Source organism: Thermomyces lanuginosus (genome assembly GCF_041956635.1).
Source record: "Thermomyces lanuginosus strain ATCC 200065 unplaced genomic scaffold VTN49scaffold_35, whole genome shotgun sequence".
Taxonomy (NCBI): Eukaryota; Fungi; Ascomycota; class Eurotiomycetes; order Eurotiales; family Trichocomaceae; genus Thermomyces; species Thermomyces lanuginosus.
In genome coordinates this window covers 12,616-35,673 of record NW_027192369.1, presented here as the reverse complement: position 1 = coordinate 35,673, position 23,058 = coordinate 12,616, and the positions used below count along the sequence as shown (strand labels likewise).

The following is a 23,058-nucleotide window of genomic DNA, read 5'->3' as shown; positions in this document are numbered from 1 at the left end:
GACTGCACAGCAACACCACTCATCACGGCGGCCAGTGGCAAATCTTTCGGGAGTGTTTAACTAGTTAAGCTAAATACCAATGGCCAGGCCGTGTCAGGATATCAACAGCAAATCCATATAGAAAGTGTTCAAGGATTGAATTTTCCACCCCTATGGCCACAAGCTGTCCAGCCTGACCAAAACTAATTTACTGTGTATTTGCATTCGCTCCCAGTTCGGATAGACTCGTGCATAGATGAGTGTAAGGCACAAGTTCGACAATACTAGCATTACAAACTCAGTTTGGAAGCGACATTATCTAGGTCTTTCAACGCCTACTGTACAATAATGCAGTTATGAGATCCCCTCGATGATGTTCTCTTCCTTGATTGCGGAACGCTTGTGGGTATGCGCATTCTCGACCTGAAAAATTGTTAACGAGTGTCATATCCGAAGGTCCGTTAGGAGTCGTACCTCATATCGAGGTGTTGACGGAGAAGCATGCACGTTCCGTCCCGTCAAATTGCCCGGTTGTGTGATAACTTCACGGATGATGCCGACGGATTCGGACGTTTTGGATTCGGCACCTGGAGCTCGAATTTTAAGAGACCGCTTTGATGGCGGAATCTAAGGAGTAACGCTCACCTCCGACGGGCTTATAACGCACATGCTGGTTGACTCTGTAAGCGGGCATTTTAGTGGCCTGCTGTCTTATTGACACAAAACTTTTTGCTAGGTGTATTCGAAATGAGAAGTAGCCTTTCTTTTCTTGACTAAGTCGTATGGCAAGTAGCAGGAAAGGTAATGGGGAAAGCTCTTATACCCCATGCTCAGTGGCAGTGGCCATACATACTTTAACAGCTGATGTCACAATGCCATTGTGTGGCAGTATTGTCCTGCAATAGAAATCCAGTATCAGCCATACGCCACCATCGACGCACCACAGTGATGACAATGTACTGGACAAAATGTCCGCGTAGCAAGATGACCTGATGACTTGTGAGGCCATCAAGACCAACGTGGCAACTGATTCTTTTTCATGAAAACTGGCATTCGTGCTGGATTTCACTTCCAAAAGTGTGGCACCCATGGAAACAAAGAGGCTCTATCATGATGACGTGTGGGACGCGAAAGGGTTCCAGCCCAGCTCTTTCAGATTTGATAGATTAATATGAGTATCCTGTACATTTACACAAAGAAACACGGTTAAACATGAAAACACTGAGAAGATTCTAAACACGATAGACGATAGAAGGGATATCATGAAAGCCACGAGGTCACATGCGCAAATAAGAAGTAACTGGAGAACCACCACAAAGGAAACACATCATGACTGTCGACGATAATGCCAATCTGGAGTTGTACAATGCGCAACGACAGAATCATTTTGCGGGCGCCGGAGTTTTCACGTTATTCGACAACCATGCCTGATCCATGAGTCAGCCCAAATTGATATAATAATAGACCGAACCAATAGGATTCTTACCAATCCCTCGAAAATTCCGGTTCCCTCGGTTGCAACACTAGGAACCACATACCACAGCCGGTCCTTCAGTTTATGGAGTTCCAGGGCGTTGGTAACCTCTTCTGGGCTCATGTCTAGCAGATGTCAGTACTCTGATGATAAAGTACAACGGCAATACATACGTCCTGGAATGTCCTGCTTGTTAGCAAACACCAACAACAATGCATCCTTCATCTCGCGGTCATTGATAATTTTGTGAAGCTCGGAGCGTGCTTCGCCTATTCGTGCATGGTCGGCCGAATCAACGACGAAGATGAGTCCTTGTGTGCCTGCACATAGTCAGCAGGTGTGTCCTCCAAGCCTCTTATCTCATCCCATACCGGAGTAATAGTGCCTCCACAGAGGGCGAATCTTGTCCTGTCCACCGACGTCCCAGACATTAAATTTGACGTTCTTGTATGTGACGTTTTCGACGTTGAATCCGACTGTGGGAATGGTGGTCACATCCTGGTTGAGCTTCAGTTTGTACAGAATCGCTGTTCATTCCGTCAGTAATGGTTAACCAGGGGATCAGGAGCTAAACATACTGGTCTTGCCCGCCGCATCCAGTCCCAGCATAAGCAATCGCATCTCCTTAGATCCGAAGATCTTTCCCATAATCTTCGAAACTGAGCCTCCCATTGTGACGGCGGTATGGATCTAATCTTTCGCGTCGAAAAGGAACGTCCAGGAGATGCCAGCTCAAACAGTAATATCAATGGAACCTGCTCGCCAACAACAATGAAACCAGGCACCAATTGACTTAGCGGACGTCGTCGATCGTTTCGCTGACACTCAGGAAGAAGTCAATAACACGGACGGAAGTTCACACACAGCATATGATCGTTTGTAGGGGAAGCTGATCGCAAGGGTGCCCCAGGTCGCCGACCAAATAGGAGACATTGCAACTTGCGTTACGGAGAAGGAGTCCCGAAGTTTGATTGGCAGGTTACTGACCGGGATCACTTGGTCTGTGCTAACATCATATAAAATCAATTCAATTTAACCGTTGTTAGTCAGCGCATCGCTGACAAATGAACTCGAAGTCTCACGTGCAAATATCTTGGCACCATCTCTAGCAGCCTGGAATCTTCATGACTTGGGCAGATTCTATGTATTTTCTCACACATCAGAAAACCTCGTAATTTTTCGTCGTCTAGGAAGTTGGAACTCAAAAGCATGACATGTGTATGATCAGATGCGCAGCGCTATGTCTGCGAATTAATTCGGTACGAGGACAAGATTAGCCGAGTCACTGGAAAACCAGGCAGTATGGGTATCTGACTGGTACGTCACTTTTCTACTTGTACTGCAAGGTACATAAATCCTCTGTGCTCCTTACGGGTGGTCTTAATCATGTGTGCATACAAACTTCATCTCCACTTTAAGAAGTGTACTCCGTATTCCGTAGGTTCTGCAGGGTCGGATTGCATTGGTTAATTACCCCACCAGAAATCCAGATTACAGGAATAGGCGAATCAAACATTATTGCGCCCGATCAAACAACTAAGTTGGCTGGTTGGCGTAGTTGGTTATCGCGCCTCGTTAACACCGAGGAGGTCGCCGGATCGAGCCCGGCACCGGTCAATTTTTTTCTTTTGGCTGCTTATTTTTCTTCATGGACTTGCGAGTTTGCATTAACCTAACTACTCCGTCCTTACTCTTACCCCAGCGGCAAGAGTATTTAGTATTTAGGTCTATTGGAAAATCAGCTTTTGGATGCAATTTGTCAGTACTCTTAGGAGCCTTTTCTGATTTCTACGTTTTATTTACTCGTGTGTTTTCTGCAAATCCTTTCGTCAGTTGATACAGGGTATTCTATGTGCAGTTAGTACTGTCTTGCGTTTAGAGATCCCTGAACAGAGGGAGGACCCCCAGGATGTAAGGGCGCAAGGCGCAATGAGGCCTAGGCCCTGGTCACCGGGCATCTCTGATGGTCTGACCCAGTGCCCCCCTGAAACGTGCCTTACATAATACTCTCTTGAGATTTCAACTTGGACAGCTCTTACAACTTTGACTCTGTCAGATACTTGATAGAGATCACTTTTCGTTTGTCAATATTGGACATGCCACGAGCTTTCGACACGCGCTATGTACAGAACGAATGAATCCGCGTCTTCCATACGAAAGGCGGTTGAATTTGACTTGGAAAATCTCACAGATGACTCTGATGATGAATCCCATGAGCGTTCAACAAAATACAATTTGCACAGCGGTTGGACTGCCGTCTCGCCGAGACGGTTCAGAAAATATGCTATTATTGTGATTGTGGTTGTTTTCGTGATCTGGCTGACTGGCCATCGATCATATCAGCCACCAGGGTTATCACCGCATCTGCGCTACGAGTCCATTGACTGGTCTCAGTACGCATATAGCCAATACGTGACGGATAGCTCTTACCTGTGTAATGCGGTGATGGTGTTCGAAGCGTTGGATCGGTTGGGAAGCCGTGCGCAACGTATATTGTACTATCCCGAGTCTTGGGACACTACCGTTGAGAATCGGAAAGACCGCGACAGTCAATTGCTGAACCTGGCACGGGACAAATACAAGGTCCAACTTGTTCCAGTGCCATTGCAATATATCGACCGACATCCTAGTTAGTAGCCGTTCTACTCCGCATGTGGTGCATTAGACTGACGGTGAGAACCGCGACAGAGGAAGGCATTGAGTCTCGGGATTACAGCATATCGAAATTTTACGCCTTTCGAGAAACGCAGTTCCGTCGAATTCTTCATCTCGATTCCGATGTTATAATCCGTCAGAATCTCGACGAGTTGTTCTTCCTTCCCTCGGCACCGGTTGCTATGCCTCGTGCGTACCAAGACTGGCCACGCAGTCACAAACTCGCCAACTTTCTCATTTTGATTGAGCCTGCATATCGTGAATGGAGGGCACTGATGGATGCTGCTGAACCTGCGCAGCACGGGCAAATGGCAGATGATGGTGGCCGGGACACGTACGACGTGCAACTACTCAATGACCGCTACGGGAATTCGGCCCTAGTTCTGCCACATAGACAGTACGGCCTCGTCACTGGAGAGTTTCGCACCAAGGATCACCGGCTGTTTTTGGGCAATGATTATGAACAGTGGAATCCAGATAAAGCTCTGAATGAGGCCAAAGTCATCCATTTTTCTGACTGGCCGTTGCCTAAACCATGGATCATGTGGCCACAAGGACAGTTGGCGAATATGTTACCAAAGTGTGACAAAGATCCAGGAACACCCAAAGAAAGTGGGTGTCGTGATCGGGATGTGTGGCTAGGATTATATGATGATTTCCGACAGCGGCGAAAGGTGAGGTCCAGGTTTCGTGGCTCCTCCGTGGACAAGTGATTAACTCGCTCAGGATATTTGCAAGCTACTGAGCTATCCTGCTCCGGATTGGCCTCCGAGGGATGGGAAGGAGGGCTTCGGAATGCCGCCAGCTTCACCTTGAGCCAGCAATACGCATCTTCATGTCCCGGATGAGACCATTCGCAGCTGCATGCTGTACTAGAAATTAATTCCGACTCACCAATTGGCATGGATAGGAAGCAGGGCTGCATATCCCAAATCATTGCTTCTGCCAGAGCAATGTGACCTCGGACGGTTGAATTATTTCATTTATACAAAGTATCTAGGAATGATGCGCCAGGGGATGTCGCAGTCGTGGCCCCCATGCATGTTCGTTCATACGGACATCTTCATGGCAATCGTTTTGTGGGGGTTATATCCCTTCACAACGAAATCATCTATCTTCCAGCCGTCAATACTTCCACCTTTCTCCCGCTTGATTTCCAACTCGGGGAAATCTCGTGGCTCCCGTTCCAGTTGGGTTTTAAGAGCGTCGACGTGGTCGAGGTAGACATGCGCATCACCCATGACGTGCGTCAAACTGCCAGGAACCAGGTCGCAGACATGTGCTATCATATGTGTGAGCAATGCATAGCTGGCAATGTTGAAAGGTACCCCGAGGCCCATGTCACACGATCGTTGATACAATTGACAATGTAGATGGCCCTTTGGTTTCTCCCCTGCCTGCTCTTCCGTTTCCTTTTGAGATCTCGGAAAAGATACATAAAACTGGGCAAACATGTGACACGGTGGGAGCGCCATCCGAGGGATATCGCGCGGATTCCAAGCGCTCAAGATTATCCGGCGATCGTACGGGTTCGTTCGTAGTTTATGGATAACCTCCGCCAGCTGGTCAACTCCTTGGCCGGTGTAATCCGTTTTTGCATCAACGTAGGTGGCGCCAAAGTGTCGCCACTGAAAGCCATAAACTGGGCCAAGGTCGCCAACTTCATGGTGGGTGAGGCCCACGCTGTCGAGAAATTCACGCGAGCCGTTTCCATCCCAAATCTTCACTCCTTGCTCACTCAAAGCAAGCGAGGATGTATTACCCTCGATAAACCACAGTAGCTCAGCAATAACTGCTCGGAGAAACACGCGTTTCGTCGTGAGGAGGGGAAGAATGGGACGTCCGTTGTCATTGAGGCTGAATTTCAGCGGCCTTGGAGCGAATAGGGAGTACGTTCCTGTTCCAGTTCTTGGGGGAGTTAGCAGCCATCACCTGTTTTCATTACGTCCAATGAAGCGTACCGATCCGGTCGATGCTCTCCGGTTTCTAGAATTTCCCGCACAAGATCTAGATATTGATATTCTTCATGCCGCTTTGCAGGCGACCCATTTTCCTTTGCGGATGTACTGGATGAAATGGTATGAGCGCCTGCAGACGCTGTCGTCAGAGTCATGACGGTGCTGAAAACAGTTGGACACCCAAATCAGACTATGCGAGCTTCTTCCGTTCTCAAGAGGTCGTGTTCGACGTTGTTTTTATGAACAGAGTCCTTTCTGTATGAAAGTTTGTTGATTTCGATCTTCAGTGAACGCGTTGACCAATTTCGCGTCGCGTTTTGACAGTCTTGGCAGCAATTTCAGTACAGTACGATTCCGTGCCAGTCCTCAGTACGAGGGTCTCCATACTCCGTACTTAGCCGAGTTGCTCGTTAAAGTTCTCAGCTAAGTTTCAAGAGCTGTCATTGGTGTGCGTTCATATTGCTTGAATAAACCCCACTCATTCGATGAAAGTATGGAAGTTGCAGCGTCCGTCGCGCCCTGCAGGTGTGACCTGTGCGTGCGATAGACGAGGCTTAGGATAGGTCAAGGTCACGTCGATGACAAAGCCACACTGTACCGAAATCTCGGCGTTCTCTTCGATTTTTCGTACATTGACTGGCCACTCACGTGACGTACTCGGGATTGAAGGCTCTTGGCAACTGATGATCGACAATGATGATTGGTGGGTCTTCATGATCCCACTTGACCTCATGTAATTTCAGGCCCTCAGCAGGTTTTCTCGACGCAGCATGCCGTACCTGGCACCGGCAGGAAACCAGTGGAATTGATCGAGCTCGCTACATCGATGACGTACTGGACTCGAAAAATTCGCATATATGCTGCAAAGGTTTTATAGTATCCGCCCTTCGTTAGTACGGTAGGTACTTCGATCCGTTCATATCTGCATTTGCGTCATGCCGCATACGTTATCAGTGGCTCGCAAAGTTTTACTGGATCTTGTTAGTGCGCCTGCAGAGAGCCCTCACTATTTGCTAGGGTTGCATCTATGAGTAAAAAGTTCCTGATAAAATCCTCAACGTCAATGCCTTCATAGACTTCAAACATATCAGTGCCTTCTTGGGTTCGCATGTCCTCGAGGGAGGTCTGATTCTTTCTTTTCCTGATTGACGGTTCTTTCGCCCGTCCGATACCAGTTGTTTTCTTTTAATGCCAGTGTTGAGCTAGTTATAGCTCGCGACCCCAAACCCGAGTGTTGCTCTCCAGGCTCCAGCTTTGTGTGCCCTTTGGCTCTACTGTATGGTGCTGTAGTAGCAAGGCCGTGAGCATCACAACCCGCGAATCCGTTCGATTGGTCCCTCTCCCTGTGCGACAGCGTGCCCTTTGGCCCCCCCTCCAGGAACGCGGCTATCGAGATTACGCCCATATGCGCTTTGTGCCCTTGTGCCCTTGACCACAGCCCACAGTACCGAAAGCGACTGAGGTGTTCCGTGTGCCCCCGAGACGCGATTCAATTCAGCGCGAATAGTGAGAGCCAGCCAAAATGAGTAAAGATAAGATTGACAAGGTCACTCCTTCGCCGCCCAGTGACAACCATGGAGACATCCCATCTTTGGACGAAGATGCCCTCAAATTGGCAGAAATGGGCTACACCCAGGATATGCAGCGCAACTTCTCCGTGTTGTCGCTGCTCGGTGTTGGCTTTTCGCTAACCAATTCCTGGTTTGGCATTTCTGCCTCCTTGATCACGGGTATCAACTCTGGCGGCACGGTGCTCACTGTCTATGGTATTCCGCTGATTGCCCTGGTTTCGACCTGTGTCGCGATTACCCTGTCGGAACTGGCCAGTGCTATGCCCAATGCCGGTGGTCAATATTTCTGGGCGAATGAATTGGCTCCTCCCCAATACGCCAACTTCGCCTCCTATTTGACGGGCTGGTTCGCTTGGGCCGGAAGTATCTTCACCTCAGCCAGTGTTGCCCTTGGTCTCGGCTCAGCCGGCGTAGGAATGTGGCAGTTGTCACATCCCGACTTGTATGAAACAGCTTCCCCCAGCCCCTATGTCCCCCGTTGCTTCTATCTGCTTCTTGCGTGTAGTTCTAGTCTGTTCGGAATGTGGGTTGGCTGACCCGTCCTTGACAGTGTTCCACAGGCATGGCATGTCGTTGTCGCGTATGAAGTGATCAACTTCTTTGCCTACTTGTTCAACTGTGTAGGCAAGCTTTTGCCCAAAGTCGCCATGACAACGCTTTATATCTCCTTGATATCTTTCACGGTCATTTTGATTACCGTTCCTGCAGCTGCCCCGACACATGCAGACGCCAAGTTCGTGTTTACGAACTTTGTTAACTCCACTGGTTGGGCCTCCGATGGGCTGGCCTTTATCGTCGGGTTGATCAACCCGAATTGGGTTTTCGCCTGTTTAGACTCGGCCACCCATATGGCCGAGGAAGTTGGTCGCCCAGAGAAAGCTATTCCCATTGCCATTCTGGGCACGGTTGCAATCGGCTTTACCACATCCTGGTTCTACGTCATTGCCATGTTCTTCAGCCTTTCTGACTTGGAGCCATTGCTCAACACCCCTACTGGTGTGCCGATTTTGGAACTGTACTACCAAGCGCTGGGCAACAAAGCGGGTGCGATTGTATTGGAGTCGCTCGTCCTTGTGACTGGCATCGGCTGCCAGATTGCGTCGCATACCTGGCAATCCCGCTTGTGCTGGTCGTTTGCTCGAGACCGCGGTCTCCCCGGTCATAAGTGGCTCTCAAAAGTTCATCCAGTCCTCGATGTGCCCTGGATTGCACACACTGTCAGCTGTGCTATTGTCTCCGTGTTAGGGTTGCTCTACCTTGGCTCCTCGACCGCATTCAACAGCATGGTCACCGCCTGCATCGTCCTGCTCTACATTTCCTATGCGATTCCCATCATCTGTTTGCTTTACAAGGGTCGCAATAACATTCAGCATGGCCCATTCTGGCTCGGACCCTTCGGTTTAGTAGCAAACATTGTTGTCCTCGCTTGGACCCTGTTTACGCTCGTTATGTACTCATTTCCGTCTGTTTATCCCGTGACTGCTGGCTGTAAGTATTCCTGCTCTGGCCCCCTCTCAGTGTTGTTATTCCTGGGCTTATATCACAGCGATGAACTACATCTCCGCTGTTTATGGCGTGGTCGTGGTTATTATTTTGGCCGATTGGTTTCTTCGCGGCAAGCGCTCCTACCGCGGTCAGCAGTCTCGCCACGAGGAAGCAATTGCAACTCTGGAGCGTTCGGTGGTTCGGGAGCAGTCATGACTTGGATAGAGCTGCCGCTAGACGCTTTTTGTGGATATACATTGGATTTCGCGCGGAGTACATAGGGTGTATATAGTTGGGGGATTTCTGTATTTATTTTTCGTTCCTCGGACGCACGTACATGATTATGTCCGAGTATTGTTTCATTTGGCATTCGTGATCTTGTATATAGAAAGACTTAGGAGCAAGTCCTCACAGATACCAATCGTCACGCTGATCTGCTCTCATCGGTGCGCATATCATGAAGATGCCGACTTCTATTACGGGTCTCCTTTCCGGCCTGTCCTATCTTGTCTGCAGCTGACGGAGCGGCCGTCGACTCAAGTGACATATTAGGTCATGACCCCCTCGACCGGATCCTAGCTGCATCCACGTGCATATGCGCCCGTCTCGTTCAAGATTTTGGGCGAGTTGGCATACAATTGGATTGACGCAGCCACCATTGAGAGTTGCCTTCCCGGTAATGATTCAGATTATGTCGTAGTCTTTACACTAGCGAGGAACTCGCATTCATCTACTACAGGTCGGAGTTGGAGATTTCAAATATTGGCGGAATACAACGTCCAAGTCCGCGTCTCTTGGAATCATGAATTAGTGTCATTCGGCTCTGCCATCGGATTGTTCGAATGAGAGTCAGATCAGCCATCAGGTGTCACAATTTTCCATGGCTCCATGGCTCCACTGCGGGAAGGAGATAGTCTGCCCGAATGATTGTCACAATTGCGACGTCAAAAACGTTCTTTCTTGGCGATGGATATGGCGACAAATTCGGGAGATGTGACTTGTGTCACTTCGAAACAGGTGCGGGCATGCGCAATGACTCATTTTCAGTATGACTGCATACGGAGTACTTTGTGCCTTGCAGAAGAAATTTTGGACCACAATTGGTTTGAGTACATTGGTATCACAGGTTTCCGTTGGCCTGCATCACAAAGCATTTCTAATACATCGTAGTTATTATCTATCAAGCCCCAAGTAATTGACAGGTTTATAGGCTCAGGAAGATTTGACCACCCCCTCGACCTTTTCGACGACGTGCTTGGCTGATTCCTTAGTGTCGCTCGCGATGTCCTTTGCGGCCTCCTTGCTAGAACCGTGATGTTTGCGACGCTCGTGCAGGAATATCCGGGTCACTTGCGTCGTACCGACGCATGCGAGGAAGAAGTTGACCGCGGCGAGACTGTGTAAAGCATTAGTCGATGAAGACCGAAACCATTGTCCCAACAGTTGCTTACAGAAGATTGCGCGGCTTGATGATGAGACACCAACGTGTCCAGATGGCGCCGGTGGCCATCAGTGCCAGATTCTGGGTCAGAGACAACTTCTCGGCTGGTCGCATCATGTCCGAGATTCCGGCAAGCACAAGTCCCCACTGTATCGTCACTGAGCACTGATCGCGAACCCTACCGACATTGGAGACAAAGAGCGGAACTGACCTTCATAATGGGAGCCCTAAAGCAATGTTAGCGTCAATCCATCTGAGTGCAAGGACCATGCATGAATGTAGATACCAGAAGTGGACGGTTTTCAATCCAACAGGGCTATTCCACAGCTTCACGAACACATTCTGTGGTTTCTCCGCACTGGCAGCACTCGCATCAGTCGTCTGAAATCGGGCGCCCCGAATCGCATTTTGGCGAAAAGTGGCCGGAGAATGACGAAATGCAGTGCGGAAGTTTTGGAGGTATCGCAAGCCAACTCGGTGCGACATTATGGACAAGGGACGGACGGAAACGTAGAAAATGAAAAATAGAGAATGACTGTAGAAGACTGAGCGGGGAGTTTTTAGATAATGGACGATTTCAGTCTCCGACTACTCCGGGCGCGGAGAAGATTGATTGCTCACTTTTTCTGACCTCAGGGTTCAGAGGCAAACTGCAAGGAACTCCGTGCCGACAACGGAGAGTGGTCCGCGCGTTCTGAACTCCGGTTAACTCCGTGCATGCCAGCGATCGAAGAAGGCAGGTAACTTACGGCCACGAAGCACTTGATGTTACCAACAAAATTCCAAATTCTCCGTAACGTCCGCGAACCATCTGGGATCAGCCACATACTTATTGCACCGCCACAAGAATTAGCGCCTCATTCCGCAGGTGCTTGTTAAACTCACGTGCTAAGAACTACGACGGACCATGGCAGCGACGTCTTATGACGAGGCTTGGTAGTTGTCAATCAATTGACGACCTCATCGTTGTAAGACTAGTCGATCCTCCGCCATGTCTCGAGTTGGCACTTGGCTGAAGATGACGGGCGTGTGAGTGAATGATAGTACGTTTCTTGCTGAGCACTTTCTTACTCGCATTTAGCGGCATAGTTGTTTGTGTCGGCGGCCCTCTATTTGTGCAATCAATTCGCCCAACAGAGGAAGAACTGATTCAGGTGAGATCTGTTTGATGAGTGAAAGTCAGCTGCTCATTCCTTCGAATGTAGAGATACAACCCAGAGCTACGAAAGCAGAGTTTGGAAAATCGTGAGCGGCGAGAGCGAGAATTTGACGAGTACGTGAATCGATTGAAGCAATGGTCCAAGTCCGACAAATCAAGTTGGTTCCCTATTTATGGATGATTGTTGTGTTTTTGCTTACAAGTTGAGGTAGTCTGGTTTGCGGCCAAAGAGCAACAAGAGCTTGAAAGAGCACAGGCAGCTGCCAGGGGCGCACGTGCACAAGAAGAAGAGCGTATCCAACGAGAGGCGATGAGAAGAGAATTACAAGGCGAAAAATAATATTTGGTTTGCTCCTGCAATGCTCAGTGCCTTCCATGCATCGAGTCGCTGCCATGCCCGAAGGTAGTGACCGCAAAGAATTCGTTTTGGAACATGAAAGGACTGGACCAAATCCAGGTTGTGTATACATCTATGCCTATCATTCCTGCAGCGAACTGTACGTACTTTTCCGAGCCTTGGTCCGCTGAGCTCATTCTCTTGAAGACCTTGAGCTCTGATCGCTAACTACAGTAGGTAGGTGAATGATTTGAAATCCCCATTCCATTATCTTCGTGCTTTAATGCCAGCTCAGTGTATATATACATATGTTTCGCCATGATGCCACCAGGAAGGCTAAGCCCGATAATCGTCTTTGATGGGCGTCAGCAATTCCATGTTCTGTTACAATAGATACAGTCGAGGGGTGAAAATTTCACCTGTTAGAATAGATTCAGGAGTAAAAATGTTGGCTGTACAACTGGTCAAACCAGTTCCCGGCTTCCTACGGGCTCCAACGCAATACTCGAAACCTCTCATACATGGGCAAGTTGCTAGTTTGGGAAAGGAATGAAGAGTTTGACCGACACAGGAATCAAGCAGATGGTGAGCAGGCACGGCATCTTGAGGAGGAGTTATCCTCAAATGCCGAGCAACTTCCACAAAAGCAATGCTGAACCAGGTAGTATTCGATCCTCAGACAAAATGCAGAACTAGATGCTGTTGGCATGGATCTCGTGAAATAATTGTGTTCACGCCAGAGAAGAAAGTCCCCATTTTTGTACAGACGTGAGATCGCCAATGGTGTATCATTCAAATCGGCTTGTGATACGGTTCTCATGCAGATTCATTTGAACATGCACGTCCATTATACACTGTGAGCAGTAACGGCACAGCAACGAGGTCTATTATATCGAGTTCTTGACAAGTTGCGTGACTTTTTCCTCGATCTCCTTATCCGTCAGGCCTGCTAACGTCAGAATCCTATCCATCCTAGCGCAGGAAGACAGTTGAACTCACCAGACAACGATTCCTGCTTCTCTTTGCCAAAATCTGATCGACCCGGTCAGCAACTCCGGACCCTCGCCTGTATTGAAGCGAAGCAAACTCACCATATCGCGCAAAGACTCTCGGCTCTGTCCCTGATGCCTCTCGGATGAGAATGGGAACGTATGGGTTGTTCTTCTTCATGGTGGGGTATGCCCGCTTCAGAAACGACCTATCGATTGACAATGATCAGTCCGATTCAATTCTGTCTCACCAATGGAAAGCATAAAGTGAAGCTCACCGTGTGGCTTCGCTGACTGGAGATGTCTGGCAGAACAGGAATCGAAGCTCTTTCAAGCTCGTGTGGAACGCGTATTTGGCGGACATGATGGAGGACTTTGTCGCGATCGACCCGGCCGCGAGCGAAGGCAGAACTCGAACTACCGAACGGGTGGTCCAATTGATGAATATCACAGCTGATTTGGCGAGGATATTCCGATGATGTATTTGTCGGAGATTCGGAGTCGGGAATGTCTCGTTTCCTTCTCAAGACGGTGGTCAGCGTATTTGCAAATTTCTTGGCTTTGCTTCAAAATCTGCCTAACCCCGAATGGTAAGTACGGAGTGACGGCAGAGCTGAACGGTTGGAGGATTCGGACGCCCCTCGTTGGCCAGGGTCCGACAAATCAAAATTACGGTACGGGATTCCATACGGAGACCATACTCGTACGAGTACAGTACTATCCCGTATTGTTCGACACAAGCGCATGTCGTTCGCCGTGTCCCTTAGAGAAATGCGCGAACCATGGAGCACTTGCCCCATTGTTCTCCATATTAAAAATCGCATTAATGAACAAAACATCTTTAATATTGAACAGTCACCACAAGATTGCAGGGCTGGCTTCTTTTCTGCTGTCAGCTCTTGTGGACTCATGTCATGCACAACAATACTCTACGGCTTCGCCCGACACGGCACGCACGACCCCCCGAGCGCTTTAAAACATGAATGTCTTGCGCTAACAAAGGCCACAGCAGATCGTCAATTGGAGCAAGGTACCGCGCGTCGGTCATTGGTCTACCCCGTTTCGAGTCTCCATGCTTAATGTCTTTGTGTGTCCTTGGTTCTCTAGGTTAAAGCATAACATTTGACAGCGACTTTGTCACAACAGGCTAGTCTATTCTCCCCTCTTTTGAACTCGACAAGTGGCTAATAGATTCGCACTGCAGTGTCGCACCTGTCCTCCGTTGTCGAACAGTGTATTCGATATCGCAAACACCTCCCGACTCATTTAACCGTCCCTGCTGAATAGCCGGCGTGATTTTGCGAATGTTTTAAACTTCACACAGCAACATCCCATGGCATATCCGCAGCATCGCCCGCCACCGATGAGAGGACCCCCACACGGGGCGCCGCCTGGATCCAACGATCATTATCGCCAGGGCCCTCCGGATCCTGCGAGAGGCAACTTTGCTGACCCCAGATCTGGTGGCTATGGGCCGCCGCCGGGACCTCGGTCACGCCCTTATCCGCCCGGACCTCATGGTCCGCCGCCGCGAGGCGGATATCCGGGTGGACGAGGGCCACCACCGTCGCGCGGTCGAGGACCACCTCCACCACATATGGGCCGCCCTCCGCCGCATCCCCGACAGCGGCCGGGCATGCCGGGTCCTTACAGAGACGATGGGAACTACTCTAACTCATATTCAGACTATCCGCCGTCCGGCGGGCCCCCGAGGAGGCGAAGGGGCTCCGATGACTATGGCCTAGCGAACCAGATGGAAAATATGAACCTTGGATCACAAGTACCAGATCGTCCGCATACGTCGAATGCTATCCGGCCAATACCCTCCAGGACGCCAACTGGTCCACAAAGTGGCGGCTATAATGCACCGGATGGATATGGGCCCCCCCGGCGAGCCTATACTGATGCCTCGGGACCTCCGCCTCCCAGAGGGCCCCAGCGAAGTGCGACCAATCCGGGCCCGCGAGGAGATTATTCTCATCAGTCACCGATGTATCCTGGGCAGTCGACATACCAGGAAGTCACCGATTATGATTCGCAGTCAGCTTCTCTCTCCGATAAGGAGAAGTCGGATCCCAGTATGAAGTACAAGACATATAGTACATACGTCCACCACAACGTTTTCGCCAGCTACTTCGATGAACCGGACAAGGAAGACGAAGACGAGTTAGACATGCCAAACTTTGACGGTGCGTCCTCGAAAGAGAATCATCGTGAGGATGACTACTCGGCTTCCAACTCCAAGTCGACCGAGCCGTCGGGTGGAAACACTGTGACTTATAAGGCGTATCGGCCACCAAACTCTCCCGTGACTCCGGTGACTCCGGTGACTCCGGTGAATCAATTCGAGAATGCCGGCTTCCAATTTGACCTGCCAACGAATACGTCTCAGAACTCGTCCCATGTACAGTCGCCAGAGTCCTACAATTCCGTTCCTGGTGGTATTGATGAGCCGCAGTCATTCCGAGCTTACCAGCCGGACATGTATCAGGATCCGGAGCCGCATCCTGACTCCCTTCCTGCGCACCCAACGCCGTATAGCGCGCATCCAGATCATGTCTCCTCCCCTCAAGGACCCCCACCTCCAATTCGTCAGTACAGCAATGCCGCACCGCAAGCCGGCACGGATCACTCATCCCAGCCGGGTTCACCAAATGCCTCTGGCGACTCGGCGTCGAAACCGGTAACGCGCTTGGAAATTGAACGGTTGGAATTGGCCGTTCGGAGTAAACCGGACGACTATGAAACGCAATTGACCCTCGCAAAGAAGCTAGCTGAAGCGTCGGTTGTGCTCGTCGACGAGGAAGCACGGGGTGATCCTCGCGCACGTAATAAAATCCGAGAAAAATACGTAAACGATGCACACAAAATCGTGAAGAAACTTGTGCACCATGGATACCCGGAGGCGATGTTTTACATGGCTGACTGCTATGGAACGGGTGCGCTAGGCTTGCCTATCGATCCGAAGGAGGCTTTCCCTTTGTACCAATCCGCAGCCAAGGCTGGTCATGCTGAAGCAGCTTATCGAACGGCTGTATGCTGCGAGCTGGGTTACGAAGAGGGCGGCGGAACAAGACGAGATGCACTCAAAGCGGTGCAATGGTATCGCCGTGCTGCGGCTCTCGGGAACACGCCGGCAATGTACAAGATGGGCGTCATTCTGCTGAAGGGCCTTTTAGGGCAGCAAAAGAGCCCCCGTGAAGGCGTCACATGGCTTAAGCGGGCAGCAGAGCGAGCAGATGAGGAAAACCCACATGCTCTTCACGAATTGGCTCTCCTCTATGAGAGTGCCGGTAATTCCGATGTTGTCATTCGCGATGAGGCATATGCATTGCAACTCTTTACCCAGGCCGCGAATCTTGGATATAAATTCTCTCAGTACCGGCTAGGCGCATCATTCGAACACGGACTCTTGGGCTGTCCGATCGATGCACGACAGAGCATTATCTGGTACACACGGGCAGCCGCGCAGGGCGAGCATCAAGCTGAGCTGGCATTAAGTGGATGGTATTTGACAGGCGCGGAGGGAATCTTGCAGCAGAGCGATACGGAAGCTTATCTCTGGGCACGCAAAGCTGCGTCGTCTGGTCTTGCAAAGGCCGAGTATGCGATGGGATATTTCACCGAGGTTGGCATTGGTGTACCGCCGAACTTGGAAGATGCGAAGCGATGGTACTGGCGAGCAGCATGTACGTCTCCCTCCTTCAAGCCGGTGGTCTTTGCACACTGTACTAACAGCAACAACAGCTCAAAATTTCCCCAAAGCTCGAGAGCGACTTGAAGAACTGAACAGAGGGAATGCGCGCCGACTGGAAAAGACACGACTCTCTCGATCGGCCGTTACGAAAGAGAGCGATGGTGATTGCGTCGTTATGTGAATTCGCTAGCCGAATTTGCATACAATTTGAGGAAATGCGGTGCTATGTTACCACCTTTTACGGAGTTTTGTCTTTTAATGATTTGAGGCATGGCATCGCTTTGAAATGTTTGGGAGCACATAAAATGACCCGGATTTGTTTCGTGATACACTTTTTTGGTATATGGGATGCTTTGGTTTCTTGTGATGATATTTGACTTCTCATGAGATCGGGAAATACCTGATCTCAATTTTCTTGTGCTTGATTGTTCCATTTCAGGGGTGTAAGATACTGTTCATATCTCAACAAAGTACATATAAACTAGATCATATTCGGTTTCTGTACTGCACATAAGCGTTGAATAACCAAACATGCTGATCATTAATCACTTGTGATATTTTTTGGGACATGATTGATTGCTCGTCGATCAAGGTATTGTCACATTTTTGTCGCCGGCCATTACAGCTTCGCAGCAGTTTCCGTGGACGAAATCTCATCATACAGCAACCTATGGTATTTGTTAGACCAAAAGGTGAAGGAGGTACAACTCGCAACAGGGAACTTACGTTGTCAAGAAGTCTGCATAGTCTTCTCCAGTGACCTGTGTAGCGAAATACCGAGCCGCGAGTTGGTACTTGTTGCCCTTTGGACCCTTCTGTGCCAACTGGTCCGCCTGTTCCTGCAGCAGACGCAGAGCGTAGGCCTTGTCGACCTTCTTGCCCTCGGCAGTTGTCACGTTGTGGCGAACCCACTGCCAAAGCTGGCTGCGGGAGACTTCCGCCGTAGCAGCATCCTCCTGCACCAACTGTTAGTACTACTTGCCATTTTTTTTTTTCTTCACAGAATGGGAGTGTACGCACCATCAAGTTGTTGATGGGGATGCAGCCAATGCCGCGCAGCCAGCCTTCCATGTAAGACAAGCCGATGCGCAAGTTCTGGCGAATACCTTCCTCAGTGATGGATCCAGGCACATTGGTGTTGAGAAGATCATCACGAGTCACATGGACATCTTCGCGACGGTTAAACAGCTGGTTTGGCCCAGGCATGTATTTGTTGAAGATCTCATTGGCAATCGGCGCCAGAGCTGGATGGGCAATCCAGGTGCCGTCATGGCCAGCGCGGACCTCACGGAGCTTGTCTGCCCGCACCTTCTCCATGGCAGCCTCGTTGGCCTTGGGATCGTCCTTGATCGGGATTTGAGCAGCCATTCCACCCTAGGATTGTTAGTCAGTTATCCATAATCGGAGTTGTATAAGTGCACTAACCATAGCATGAACACCGCGGCGGTGGCAGGTCTTGATCAACAGGCGCACATAAGCGTCCATGAAGGGCACGGTCATGGTCACCGCCGAACGGTCGGGAAGAACGAATTTAGGATTCTGGCGGAACTTCTTGATGAACGAGAAGATGTAATCCCATCGGCCGCAGTTGAGTCCCGAACTGTGCTCCCGAAGTTCATAAATGATCTGCAACTTCAATCAGTATTTTGCAGATATGACGGCGGAGAGCGAAAGCCGTACCTCGTCCATTTCGAAAGCAGCAGTGATTGTCTCAATGAGAACTGTGGCACGAATGGTTCCTCGAGGAATGCCAATGTAGTCCTGCGAGAAATTGAACACATCATTCCACAACCGGGCTTCCAAATGGGATTCCATCTTGGGCAGATAGAAGTAGGGGCCGGCGCCACGCTTGATCAGCTCCTTCGCATTATGGAAGAAGTAGAGACCAAAGTCGAAGAGGCCGCCGGAGATTGGCTCTCCATCGACAGTGAAATGCTTCTCCTCCAAGTGCCAGCCTCGTGCACGAGCAATCAGCGTCGGCAACCTTCGATCGGTCCGCAGCTTGTACTCCTTGTTGCCCTGTTTGAAATCGATCTGTCGCCGAATGGCGTCATAGAGGTTGACCTGGCCGTTGATCATGTTCTCCCACGTGGGAGCACTGGAGTCTGCTAGAGTCAGCAGGGACATCCCATGCTGCCGCACATCCAAAGGAGAAACTGACCTTCAAAATCCGCCATGTACGTCGAAACGTCCGAGTTCAGGGCATTAACCACCATCTTTCGATCAGTTGGCCCGGTGATTTCAACGCGGCGGTCCACGAGACCTGGGGCTGGCGGCGCTCCTTTCCAGGCATCATTCTCACGGATATGCTTGGTCTCTGGAAGGAAATCCGGCAGGGCGCCATTGTCGATCGCAGCCTGGCGAGCTTGTCGGCGTTGTAGCAGATCCTTCCGGGTGGCATTAAACGTGCGGTGCAGCAGAGCCAAGAAGGTAACTGCCTCCTTGGTCAGGATCTTTCGTGCCTCGTTGTTGACAGGGCCCAAGATGGCCACGCCTTGCGCTTGCGTTTCCGTAGTCATGATTGCGGTTGTATCCGTGACTTCGTCGTAAACTCAACAACACTAGACTTTCCACGCCTGCCTGATATAAATACAATCCAAGCACGTCCTCGGCCGGAGAAAAGGAGCAAGCTTAAATATGTCTACGTCAGTGGTCCGACGCGCACCGTAGCCGCGGTTACAAGGATCAATCGAACCTTGGGGAATCCAATCACAATGTAGCCTCGGATGACTCTACACATCCTGATGAATTCAGAACCGGGAATGTGATGTATTTCTTGACAGGTAGGTCAACTTGAGCTGCCAGTCTGCAACCATCTCGGCCGAAAACAGCAGCATGATTGGTTTTCTCGGACACAGCTATGATAAGCACATTCGGAAGGCCGAGCATGTGACGCGGGAACTACCGTGGAGAGAGATCAACTCGAACCGACAACCCTGTCCAGTGTCCATTGCGTGAGGGAGTGTACATAACCTTGGACCTTACGGGTCATGGGTTTATAATATGTTTGTCCAGAATGAAGCAATTGACGGACCCTATGCTATGTTACCTTTGTTCCTCCGTAGTATCCTCTTGCTGGAGCTCCTATCCCCGTGACCTTTACCTTACTTTACAGTTCTCGTACTTCACCATCATCGTTTATCAGTAGTTCTGGACCTGGGGTCGAAAGAATGGAGCATCTCCGCAAGGCCGAACCCCAGCCAGCCGCGGGAACTGATGTCGCGCTGATGTCATACCCCCAGTTTTCCGCGGGTAACCTGATGTGCATCGATCCGACTTGATCTAGTTTTCGTGATGCCGGAGGGATGCCGACCGCCGGGATCGGCGTCGATATTCGTCAGATGTGTCCGGAGTCGCTGTATGATGCGCCTCAAGTTCAATGCTGTCATACCAGCTAACCGTTTGTGAAAATTACCAGTCCGGTCAGTCACTAACACACACCTAGACTAGAGCTTGGCTTTCCCGAATCCGTAGTAACTCTACAGGAATCAACCAAAATGGCACTAGTATGCTTGAAGATGGGTGATAGATTATAGGACTACCTCACTTCAATTCTCGACATCGCGTTCCGAGTTCTCTGGACGATTTGTGTAATCATACATGGCCTATATGACGGTAGGCTCATTCATCTAAGCCACTTCAACGGGTCAACCAGGCACCTGGACCTGTTTTGACTGGTAAATAATAGCAATAGTAAGAGCAGCATGCTCGTGAGAGTGTAATGTTACAGGCCCTTTACCGGATGCCCTGCCAAGAGATTTCCTGGGGGAACGACAGAGCCGAGGACCTTCACAAGCCAGCGAGCACACTCCCTGCTTTCAGAGCTTGTCAGGTTACGCACAAGACAAATATGGAAAAACCGAGCAACCATAAGATCCAGGAAATCATTCTTCCTCCAGATCTGGAAGAACGGACCTATGCCCAGTTCGACGAACTGGTAAGCATTGGAAAAATCTTCTATGATGAGCAAACAGAACCTGGTGAAATCCTGGATGATGGTTTTTTGGTAAGTGTGCAATTGCAGAGTTTTGGAGCAACAAAGCTCCAAGGTGAAGCTAATTCTGACATCTTTCGTCTTATCCAGATTGAATTTCGCACCGTACCTTTCCTGCAAAAGAAACCCGTTCTGCCCCCAGATGACCCAGGTCGCAGGAGCAATCACTCGACACAGACGTCTCGGTCCAACACACCATCAACAGGGCCCAAAAATGACGGCAGTGACTCATCCTCCCCATCGGCATCATCGTCTGCCTCCCCGTCCCCCGACACTGGCGTTCCAAAAGGTCCTTTTATCAACCCTAAGCCCGAAGAAGTCATCCTCGATTCCGTCGGCCAACATCATCGTCTTATGCTGAACAAATTCTGCATTTACCGACCAATGCTTGTAATTCCTACAAAGGAATTTGCCTTGCAATCTGATGATCTGGATGCTGATGACATTGCCGCTCTTTGGGCTTTGTTGAACGCCTACCACTCCTTTGAACCACTAGCAATGTACAATCGGGGAGTGAACGGTGGTTCCTCCCAAGGCCACAAGCATCTTCAGATTTTTCCTGCGCCACCTTTGGCGCCTTTTCATGGCAAAGCAGCTAACTTTTGGCCGGCAAGGGCCACTTCTAGCACAGAGGTTGCGGACAATATTCCAAACGTCCCTTTCAAGCACTTTGTTTTGCGCATTCCGCCTCACGCGTCAACCGAAACAATTATCGAAATGCATGACAAACTTCTTGCTCTCACTCGTAAGGCGCATGCTGAGGCTGGGAATGATCCGGGGAGCGATTACAATGTGGCTATGAGTCGTGAGTGGATAGCACTCATTCCTAGGGTTACAGCTGGGCCACCTGACGGGCCGTTCGGTACCAGCACCGTAGGAATGCTGGGAATCCCAGCTATCCGTGGCCCCGAAGATAGACGAAAGTGGGAAGAGCTGGGAAATACTCGATTTTTGGCGCAATTGGGGATCCCAATTTGAGTGGATTCTTTCTATTTTGTGCATAGCAGTTACTCCTTAATAATAGACCAATAGACACGGGCAACCATCCAGTTATGGTATCAATGGAATGGATCATCGGCCGAGATTCTTGGGAGCCTCAGTGGCCGGTCCCTCCGGAGTAACATATGCCTGTACCTTGTTAGTTCGCAGGAAGAAGAAAATACGCCAGGAAACCTACCTTGGTCATCCCGCCATCTACAACAAAGTCGCTGCCGTTGACAAAGCTGCTCTCATCACTAGCCAAAAACACTACCGCATGCGCCTGCTCAATAGCCTCGCCAAAACGCCCAGTAGGGAAATGGACCTCGCGACGGTACCGCTTGGCTTGGTCATCACCTAGCCAGTCTTGCAAGAGCGGGGTGCTGCATGGGTTAGTAATGCCATCGACAGTAAAGGGACTATAATAGAACTAGACGTACTTCAAAGGGGCCGGGCACAACGCATTGAATCGATAACCCTCTTTGGCATGCACGATAGCCAATTCGCGGGTCATCGCCAACACAGCACCCTTGCTCGCAGTATACGCCAACTGGGGTGTTGCACTTCCCACCAACGCAACAACACTCGCTGTGTTGATAATGCTGCCTTTCTTTTTCTTGTGCCGACGCAAACTCAGCACTGCATGCTTCGATCCATACCAAACCCCTTTGACATTGATGTTGTGCGTCAGATCCCAGATATGCTCTGGGGTATCGATCGCATCGGCATCGTCAGCATGCATGATCCCGGCATTGTTGAACATGACGTCAGTTCCGCCCCAGCTGTCTTGGTATTCCACCAAAGCTTTGACTTCAGATTCCTTTGATACGTCGCATTTGAATGTTTCGACACGAACGGCGTCTGGCACAACTTCTTTGACTTTTGCGAGAGCTTTAGCAAGGGCGGCCTCCGAGATATCCGCCATCAGGACGGATGCGCCTTCACGCGCGAACAAGATGCTCGTCTCCAAGCCAATGCCACTATGTCCGGTCAATATTGAACGCATTGGAAATGATTACACTCAACCCATACCCTGCGGCACCGGTGATGATGGCGTTTTTGCCCTGAAGCCTTCCTCTTGGAGCAGCCATTTGGATTGCAATCGTAAACGTTCACAATGCAGACGCGTAATGCTCAAAGCTCAATGCTTGGACGTATTATATTTATCTCGCTGCTGAGATAGTTACTATACCGTTGACTCATCCATTCGGTTCATAAGCCGAGACAGGGGAGGAGACTCGAACTTTGCGGGGCATGCACGTTGGTTACCCCTCCTGATAAGTTTCACGATAGCAATGATACAACTTCCTTTTCAAAATCGATTTTAAAACTTAAACCACA

At 50.0% G+C, this 23,058-nt stretch overlaps 12 protein-coding genes and 1 non-coding gene across 13 annotated transcripts; 6 read left to right on the top strand and 7 right to left on the bottom strand.

The window, feature by feature from the left end:
* Nucleotides 1-333: 333 nt before the first annotated feature.
* On the bottom strand, nucleotides 334-673 carry VTN49DRAFT_5449 (uncharacterized protein; the record flags this gene model as incomplete). Its single annotated transcript, XM_069413507.1, has 3 exons — nucleotides 334-402; nucleotides 454-566; nucleotides 625-673. The coding sequence occupies 3 exons, from the start codon at nucleotides 671-673 to the stop codon at nucleotides 334-336; spliced, it is 231 nt and encodes a 76-aa protein (XP_069266172.1).
* A 688-nt stretch (nucleotides 674-1,361) lies between these two features.
* VTN49DRAFT_5448 (uncharacterized protein) lies at nucleotides 1,362-2,125 on the bottom strand (the record flags this gene model as incomplete). The annotated part of the gene is made up of 5 exons (XM_069413506.1): nucleotides 1,362-1,406; nucleotides 1,466-1,578; nucleotides 1,627-1,773; nucleotides 1,825-1,980; nucleotides 2,032-2,125. The coding sequence occupies 5 exons, from the start codon at nucleotides 2,123-2,125 to the stop codon at nucleotides 1,362-1,364; spliced, it is 555 nt and encodes a 184-aa protein (XP_069266171.1).
* An 871-nt stretch (nucleotides 2,126-2,996) lies between these two features.
* On the top strand, nucleotides 2,997-3,070 carry VTN49DRAFT_t82. Its single transcript has one exon. It is a non-coding gene; the product is annotated as a tRNA-Val (tRNA).
* A 504-nt stretch (nucleotides 3,071-3,574) lies between these two features.
* Nucleotides 3,575-4,924, top strand: VTN49DRAFT_5447 (uncharacterized protein; the record flags this gene model as incomplete). The annotated part of the gene is made up of 3 exons (XM_069413505.1): nucleotides 3,575-4,082; nucleotides 4,142-4,782; nucleotides 4,835-4,924. The coding sequence occupies 3 exons, from the start codon at nucleotides 3,575-3,577 to the stop codon at nucleotides 4,922-4,924; spliced, it is 1,239 nt and encodes a 412-aa protein (XP_069266170.1).
* A 233-nt stretch (nucleotides 4,925-5,157) lies between these two features.
* On the bottom strand, nucleotides 5,158-6,221 carry VTN49DRAFT_5446 (uncharacterized protein; the record flags this gene model as incomplete). The annotated part of the gene is made up of 2 exons (XM_069413504.1): nucleotides 5,158-6,016; nucleotides 6,070-6,221. The coding sequence occupies 2 exons, from the start codon at nucleotides 6,219-6,221 to the stop codon at nucleotides 5,158-5,160; spliced, it is 1,011 nt and encodes a 336-aa protein (XP_069266169.1).
* Nucleotides 6,222-7,588: 1,367 nt separating this feature from the next.
* Nucleotides 7,589-9,338, top strand: VTN49DRAFT_5445 (uncharacterized protein; the record flags this gene model as incomplete). Its single annotated transcript, XM_069413503.1, has 3 exons — nucleotides 7,589-8,079; nucleotides 8,188-9,125; nucleotides 9,184-9,338. 3 exons carry the CDS (start codon nucleotides 7,589-7,591, stop codon nucleotides 9,336-9,338), a joined length of 1,584 nt encoding a protein of 527 aa, XP_069266168.1.
* A 996-nt stretch (nucleotides 9,339-10,334) lies between these two features.
* Nucleotides 10,335-11,049, bottom strand: VTN49DRAFT_5444 (uncharacterized protein; the record flags this gene model as incomplete). Its single annotated transcript, XM_069413502.1, has 4 exons — nucleotides 10,335-10,518; nucleotides 10,574-10,710; nucleotides 10,775-10,790; nucleotides 10,850-11,049. The coding sequence occupies 4 exons, from the start codon at nucleotides 11,047-11,049 to the stop codon at nucleotides 10,335-10,337; spliced, it is 537 nt and encodes a 178-aa protein (XP_069266167.1).
* Nucleotides 11,050-11,554: 505 nt separating this feature from the next.
* VTN49DRAFT_5443 (uncharacterized protein) lies at nucleotides 11,555-12,062 on the top strand (the record flags this gene model as incomplete). The annotated part of the gene is made up of 4 exons (XM_069413501.1): nucleotides 11,555-11,592; nucleotides 11,645-11,717; nucleotides 11,769-11,880; nucleotides 11,935-12,062. 4 exons carry the CDS (start codon nucleotides 11,555-11,557, stop codon nucleotides 12,060-12,062), a joined length of 351 nt encoding a protein of 116 aa, XP_069266166.1.
* An 884-nt stretch (nucleotides 12,063-12,946) lies between these two features.
* On the bottom strand, nucleotides 12,947-13,736 carry VTN49DRAFT_5442 (uncharacterized protein; the record flags this gene model as incomplete). Its single annotated transcript, XM_069413500.1, has 5 exons — nucleotides 12,947-13,005; nucleotides 13,059-13,091; nucleotides 13,151-13,257; nucleotides 13,327-13,567; nucleotides 13,631-13,736. The coding sequence occupies 5 exons, from the start codon at nucleotides 13,734-13,736 to the stop codon at nucleotides 12,947-12,949; spliced, it is 546 nt and encodes a 181-aa protein (XP_069266165.1).
* A 645-nt stretch (nucleotides 13,737-14,381) lies between these two features.
* VTN49DRAFT_5441 (uncharacterized protein) lies at nucleotides 14,382-16,926 on the top strand (the record flags this gene model as incomplete). Its single annotated transcript, XM_069413499.1, has 2 exons — nucleotides 14,382-16,737; nucleotides 16,796-16,926. The coding sequence occupies 2 exons, from the start codon at nucleotides 14,382-14,384 to the stop codon at nucleotides 16,924-16,926; spliced, it is 2,487 nt and encodes an 828-aa protein (XP_069266164.1).
* A 438-nt stretch (nucleotides 16,927-17,364) lies between these two features.
* Nucleotides 17,365-19,264, bottom strand: VTN49DRAFT_5440 (uncharacterized protein; the record flags this gene model as incomplete). Its single annotated transcript, XM_069413498.1, has 6 exons — nucleotides 17,365-17,413; nucleotides 17,472-17,701; nucleotides 17,766-18,119; nucleotides 18,171-18,371; nucleotides 18,426-18,850; nucleotides 18,907-19,264. 6 exons carry the CDS (start codon nucleotides 19,262-19,264, stop codon nucleotides 17,365-17,367), a joined length of 1,617 nt encoding a protein of 538 aa, XP_069266163.1.
* Nucleotides 19,265-20,595: 1,331 nt separating this feature from the next.
* VTN49DRAFT_5439 (uncharacterized protein) lies at nucleotides 20,596-21,717 on the top strand (the record flags this gene model as incomplete). Its single annotated transcript, XM_069413496.1, has 2 exons — nucleotides 20,596-20,751; nucleotides 20,830-21,717. The coding sequence occupies 2 exons, from the start codon at nucleotides 20,596-20,598 to the stop codon at nucleotides 21,715-21,717; spliced, it is 1,044 nt and encodes a 347-aa protein (XP_069266162.1).
* A 93-nt stretch (nucleotides 21,718-21,810) lies between these two features.
* On the bottom strand, nucleotides 21,811-22,808 carry VTN49DRAFT_5438 (uncharacterized protein; the record flags this gene model as incomplete). Its single annotated transcript, XM_069413495.1, has 4 exons — nucleotides 21,811-21,867; nucleotides 21,917-22,100; nucleotides 22,158-22,697; nucleotides 22,750-22,808. The coding sequence occupies 4 exons, from the start codon at nucleotides 22,806-22,808 to the stop codon at nucleotides 21,811-21,813; spliced, it is 840 nt and encodes a 279-aa protein (XP_069266161.1).
* Between the last annotated feature and the right edge of the window lie 250 nt (nucleotides 22,809-23,058).